The sequence below is a fragment of the Prionailurus viverrinus genome, chromosome X, assembly GCF_022837055.1.
Source record: "Prionailurus viverrinus isolate Anna chromosome X, UM_Priviv_1.0, whole genome shotgun sequence".
Lineage (NCBI taxonomy): Eukaryota > Metazoa > Chordata > Mammalia > Carnivora > Felidae > Prionailurus > Prionailurus viverrinus.
Window position 1 is genome coordinate 118897591 of NC_062579.1, and position 6795 is coordinate 118904385.

General features: G+C 43.7%; 1 protein-coding gene across 13 annotated transcripts in view; it reads left to right on the forward strand.

Annotated features, from left to right (window-relative positions):
- Positions 1-5235, forward strand: part of ZNF185 (zinc finger protein 185 with LIM domain) — a 64515-nt gene extending 59280 nt beyond the window's left edge. For all 13 annotated transcript variants that reach the window (XM_047844158.1, XM_047844169.1, XM_047844160.1 and 10 more), the window contains 3 exons: positions 902-1004; positions 1893-1991; positions 2931-5235. In XM_047844158.1, the coding sequence (XP_047700114.1) occupies positions 902-1004; positions 1893-1991 (202 nt within the window). In that variant the 3' untranslated portion in view covers positions 2931-5235. The remainder of the gene's footprint in view (positions 1-901; positions 1005-1892; positions 1992-2930) is intronic.
- The last annotated feature ends 1560 nt before the right edge of the window (positions 5236-6795 follow it).

A 6795-nucleotide genomic window follows, 5' to 3' on the forward strand; every position in this document is an offset into this window, starting at 1 on the left:
TAATGGTAAAATACATGGGGGGGTGGGGAACAGGATTTTGATTAAGGCAGGAGTCTTTAGCAACACTGTTAAGAGACTGAGCCCTACATGATGGAGGGACCAAACCTGAGATGATCATGGTAATTCTGGGCCCTTGAAAGGAGGATCCTGTGTGGCTCCAGGTTGGTAGCACCACCTCTGGCTTCTGTCAGAAGCATATCCAAATCTCTGAAAGAAAGCACTCCCAATTTATGCCTGAAGAATCATGGCGGGCAGGCACTTTGAGCAGGTTCCCTCTGAGGAGGAAAAGCAGTGGTGACTCTCAGAAACAAAAGCAGGGACCCTCAAAGTGGGAAGATACTCAACCTAGAAGTCGGTATCTAGAACTCCAACATGATGTCCCATCATATTCTACAGCCAGACTGTCTTTGGGATGGTCATTGGAGTATCACAGGGCAGGGTGGGTCCAAGAGTGTAGGATCTGAGAGGCAGGGCTTAGTGGCCCCAGGCATGAAGGGAAGCATCATGAAGACAGGGGGCCAGGTAGGGAAGACAAGGGCACATGTCCTATAGAAGAAGGCATGGGTCTTCCTGTTCTAGAGGAGAGTAGTGCCCCCAGCATGCCAGGCAAGGGGTCAGGGAGAGGTAAGCTGCCTGGAATAAAAATCAGACCAAGGGGTCCACACATATGATTGTGAGTACGGTGAAGATACATGACCAATTTCTGGAAATATCATGAAGGTCTATAGTAAACTGAGGCCCAGCCAAGGGGTATGTAACCAATTTCACAGTGCAGAAAAAGATGGCAGACTGAGAATACAGGAACATAGGGCTGTTTGTGTCAAATCAGAGGGTCTGGCTGCATCACATCAGTAGCCTGCATGCCAGCCTGATTGCCAGGTTCTTGTTTTTCATCTCACAGAACAACTGGAGGGATCTGTACTTACTGCAACCAGGAGATCAGAGACTGTCCAAAGATTACCCTAGAGCATCTTGGCATCTGCTGCCATGATTATTGCTTTAAGGTAAGGAAGAAGGGTGGTGCTGCTAACATCGTCCAGACTTAGGGAGCCTCGTGGATCAAAGACTAGAAAGAAGGCTTGATCTCTGTGTGATTGTGCTCCATGCCAGAGGCTTGGGAGAAGTGGGAACTGAATGAGTGGATGGAGTTGAGGATGCCAGCAGTCATTTCCACGGTGCTCAGCATCTTTTGCAAACTGGAAGCCAGAATGCCTGATCAGCCCAGGGCAGCCATGGAGATGGTTGGAGACCTAGACACCTAGGAACTCATGACCCCTCTTATTCAAGACTGTCTGCAGGAAGGTCCACTGTAGATGACTGGCCACTTTTGTCCTTCAGATATCCACTAGAGTGGCAGGTGTGAGAGTCCTGAGGACAGCAGAGCTACACTGTTGTAATAGCCTTCCCTTTCATTAGGTTTTCATATCACCTTCCTTTGGACCTTAAATATCACAATTAAAGTCCCTCAGCCCTCCTACAACAGCAATGGCTTACTTTACATATGACCCCAGGTTCAGTGTCCTTTATGGGCTACCTCACCATACCCTTATGATAACCTGCCAGTGTGCCCACTTTATATATCAGGAAATAGAGTCTCAGAGAACCTCAGTAACTTGCCCAAGATCACCCCGCTAATAAACAGTGGATTTAGGGCTAAAATCCAGGCACAGTTCTGAAACCTGGGCTCCTAACTACTATGTGATCATCATGCCTGCTAATTTGTGTGGGTTTGTTTGTTTGAGTTTTGTCTCTGTTTTCTACCAACTTTTGTTCTCTGCTTCAAAGTCCAGGATGTGCCATCAAGTCAGTGTCTGCTCAGGTGCACCCTCCACACTCCACTAATTTATGTTGCTTCACTTGCATGTTGACCTCTAGCTTGCTTTCTCTTTCAGTGTGGGATTTGCAGTAAACCAATGGGTGAGCTCCTGGATCAGATCTTCATTCACCATGACACCATCCACTGTGGGAAATGCTATGAGAAGCTCTTCTAGGTGGGTACCAAGCAGCCAGGAAACTTATTTGGGAGAAGAAATGTGCCCGGGTCTCTTCCTGAGTCTCAAACCAGAATGCTACTATCTCTCTTATCCTTGAGGCTTTGAAGTTTTAGGTGGTACAGATAAAGACCCTCCCCAAAGACCCTTCTAAGTTGCAGGAGTTATAGCATCTTCGTCTCAATAAGTACCTTTCATGCAGCATCTTATCTGAGCTCTCTAGCTTCCCTGGGATGCTGGCCAGGCCTGTGTTGTTAGCCTCATTTGAGAACAAGCAAATGAAGACCTAAAAAGGAAACAACTAGCTAGTGGATGGCAGAATCAGGATCTCAACCCAGAACTTCTAATTCAAATCCAAGGCTCTCTTCTAAATTCCACCATTGGATCACTTCCACCATTGCTTATATAGCATAAAATCAGGACTCAAAAAGCAAGGTGCTCAGTGAAACTAGAATCAGGTGGGGGGCCAGCAGTAGGTAAAGGCCAGGATAAATGGTCATGTGTGGGAGGGGATGGTGCCATCCTGGGGCTGGCCCAACCAGGAAGGGCTGCTTGGGTAGCCTCTGGACCACATCCCCAACACTGCCTGAAGACAGGTTTGCATGCTAAAAGCCAGTAGAACTGACCCAGACTCAGTGTCTGAGCTGCATGGGACCTGGTGCCTATAGGACACTGCCTTTCCAAATTCTGGGAGCCCCTTCTCCTTAGCACCTCCTCAACTAGAAACACAGAGCAGAGTATCCACCTTGAAGACAATGGAAATGGGTAGCAACCAGGCTCTGCACCAGCTATAAGCCTGTCCTGCCTTCTCTCTAGAAGACACTTGACCTGGACTATTTTACCTAATGCCTGGAGGCATCAGCCACCCCAAGAACCTCTGACTGGTTATTGGATTGGATGTGCATTTCTAATCTAATGGCTACTACTATTTTCTTTTAGCTCTTCCAGGCTGAGAAGAAGTTGATGACTCCTGGACAAGTTTGGCTGTCCCCAGTTGCCCCAAGTTGCTAGCTCCTCTTCCCTCACTTTCCTCCTCCCCATTTGATTTCTTCAGACTTTTGCCCTTCTCAAGTTGAACTGATTGCATCTAGTAGAGTATCTTAATGATGACAATAATGTGTGTGTATAGCTTTTAATAGCTTAGCAAGCACTTTACATCTATGATCTTATTTCAGGCTCAAGAAAAAAAAAAGATTGAACAAGAATTCCATCTTGGCTTTCTTAAGATAGGTTGGCTTCCTGATGAGTTTAGATGGTCTGGTACGATAGGCAGGAGCATGAGTTTCAGCGTGTCCTGACTTTTGGGACAGAGAGCAACCCCACATTCTAGGTTACAGCTCTAAGTGTATCTTTGGGGCTTGAAAACAAGAGGTCCCCTGAAGCTTCTGAGGGGCCAGGTAGGTAAATCTCTGGTGGGTAAATTGCAGACATTGAATGCTAGGGATTGGCTTAGGCTAATATTTAGCTTGTCTGTTATAGTTGCCATATATATGTGTGTATGTATGTATACATATATATATACATACATTTATATATTTAACTTTCCATACACATTTAAAAATAGTTAATTGCTTTTTATTGAGTTATATAGCAGATTTTAATTATCTTCTTCCCACTTTTCACTATAATTGAGGTTTTTTTTTTCCTGCAAGCTTGTGGGCATGCATTTGAAAGTCTACACAGATAAGATTACATTCCATGGGGTGTGATTCTTAAGAGGCCACTGACCAAAGGAACATCTGTCTCTGAATCTTGATAGCTGATTAATACCTTTTCCCTCAATTCCAATAGTTACACAGAAATCTTCAAAAGTAGGTTTCAGGTTGTATAGACTCCAGCAGGATTAAGAAGGGAGAAAAACAGTTAACATTTCTCAAGGCCTTACTACCTATCAGGCATTATCACAAAGTGATGGCATCAATCCTCATACTAATCCTATGCAGAGGTTATTTTTGTCCCCAGTTTATAGATGGGAATATCAAGGCTCAGAAGGTGGTCACTACATCGTGTGGAACCATTGCTGTCTCTCTCCAGAACCCATGTTCTCAGTAACAGTAACCACATTACCAAGCATTTAGTGTCATGTGCCAAGGTCTGTGCTGAGGTTACCTCATTTTACCAAGTAACATTGCCCTCCATAGGTCTCCCCTGAGGCATACTCTTACAAAGAGAGGAAAGTATAAAATCATGTTCCTCCTCTGGGCATCCTAGGTCTCCCTATGAAGTACCACAAAAGTCAAAGTGCCCTCCTTCCCTCTCCTCCCCTTTCTATGAAAATAATTTTGAACTGAGATACTCTTCCAAACTTAGATTTCTCTGCTGGGTAGAGACTTGACTCACAGACCTTCCCAAAGAAGAGCTTGTCGACCCAGGGAAAGCCACAGTGAGCTACCCGATCTGAGCTAGCCAGGATATCAGCAACTACTGGAGTCCCAAGTTCTTGGAACAGAGAAACCTGTTGACTGTCTAAACAAATTGCAGGCCCATCCATGTGGTCAGCTGATACTCTACTCAGGTTCAACTAAGCTCATCTGCCTTTGGGACCAGGATCACTGTGTAAGGTCCTTGAGAGGAAGGACAACCTGAAAGTTTTCTGATGAAAACTGAGGGTCTGTTCCCTTAATTTAATTAGAAAATGTCTCCATCTCTCTCCAGTGTCTGACTCCTACGCACATTGGCTGGTGAACTTGTCTTCCTGTCAAATGATCAGAGAGGAACATTCCATTTATTTGCATAGATGTGCATCAGATTTGCTCTGGAGGGGAAAAGTGATACAATAGGTCATGTACCACTAAATATGAGCTGGTATTCCCCAGGTATAGCCCACAGCGAGGGATTTGGCACATGATAGACACTGACACATAGGTGCTAAATGAATGAATAAAAGGGAAAGAAAGGCTGCTCCTTTGTGTTGGAGGTACCAACCCTGAGTCAGTATAGCCTAGTTGATCGAGTACAGGATAAAGAGATCCAAGATAGGGTGACTTCTCCACCTTTAAGATACACTGTGCCTTTAAGGGAGTTTTAGAACCAATATGCAAGAAATTGATGGAAAGCTTGTAAGATCAATATTGATTTCTGTTCAAAACAGACACTTTCATGTCTAAAAAGGCACAAAATTCTGCAGACTTAAGAGAGGTGGTTGCATTATACTTTTGCTTCTTTTTAATTGTCTACTGTTTTTAATCACATTTGCTTAACCCAAATTAATGTACTCAATTATAATAAATATTGAGATATTAAATATGTCAATGTAGTCAATGTTAAGGTTTCCTTTTTTTTTAAGTGTAATAACTTGGTGTATTGGCTGTGTAATTTATTTTCTAATATTACCTGAAGCCATTCTCTATAAAAGCAAATAAATACTTCAAGAAGTATCAAATCTAAAGAGGCAAAAAATAGCAAAATCTAGAAATCATGCATGCACAGGAAGCATAGCATTTTAGACTAGTCAGATATTTTTGTTTTTTTTAAGTTTATTTATTTATTTTGAGAGAGAGAGCAAGTGCACAAGTGGGAGATGGGCAGAGAGAGAGGGAGACCGAGGATCCGATGTGGGCTCTGTGGTGAGAGCACAGAGCCTGATGCGGGGCTCAAACTTGTGAACCATGACACCATGACCTGAGCCGAAGTCAGATGCTTAACAGACTGAGCCATCCAGGTGTCCCTAGACTGATGAGATCTTAACAAAGAATATTTTATTCTTTTGGGTCCATCCTCCCCTTTATTGCATACAGATGGCCATCTAGTCCTTATTGTACACTTGCAGTGATCAGCTCAGTCCCATACAATCCCACTCTGTGGACAGGTCCAGTTTCAGAAAATGCGTTGTTCAGTTGAGTTAGAATCTTTTCCTTTTAACTGTCACCCACTGGTAATATATCCTCCCTTGTGCCAGCCCCTAAAGTAATAAAGATGCTTATTGGGTTCTCCCTCATCAACTCTTCTCCCATCTAAACAACCCTGGTCCCATAAACTCTTCGTTGACAATAATTCTAAATATGTATCTCTCAAATATCCTTCTCAAAGGTGCCCACACACCATCTGAACCCATTCCTCCAGAAGTGTACCAGTAGTCAAGACTTTCATCTTTCTCATTAAAGTCAGTGCTACAGAATCCTGTTGAATCATCGTGCTGCCTATCAAGTGACCCACACTTCTGAGTTTTATATCCCAAAATACAATTTTCTTACTGTATATGTCTTAATCTAGCCCAGGGATAAAAAAAGGTGATCAAAAGTCCAAAGATAAAAGACATGACAGAGGAATCCTTCCACTAGTGAGCAGGGACCTTGGAACCCAATGTTCAATAGCTATTGAGCTAGTGTCCCTGGAGCTACTTTCTCACCCCAACCTCAGTCACCATCTTGGCTACATGAGTACAATTGGGAATGGAAGAAGAGGTTTTGTTACTTCAGAAGATAAGGACTACAGCAGTAGCTCCTAACCAGATATTTCTAGGACTCTGTTGATGACAGTATATGACACAAATACCTAAAAGGAAAATACGGTAGTGTTATTTTGAAAAATCACTTAGCATACCATGTTTCCACCAAGAAGGTTGATCCCAGAACATACCCTCTATTCCTCCCCCACCTCCCCCATAGATCTAACCCATGAAGTCCCCCAACCCATGAACCCTCATGTGGTGTACTCTAAGGACTCTGCTTATGAATGTCTTCAACCTGTAGGTCTCCAAAGAACACATTCCTCTTGTGATGCTTCTTTGTACAATATCTTCTCCCTGCGGAGGCCCCAAGGGAGGAAAGCTTTCACCAGGGGAACCAACAATGGTTCCATTGAA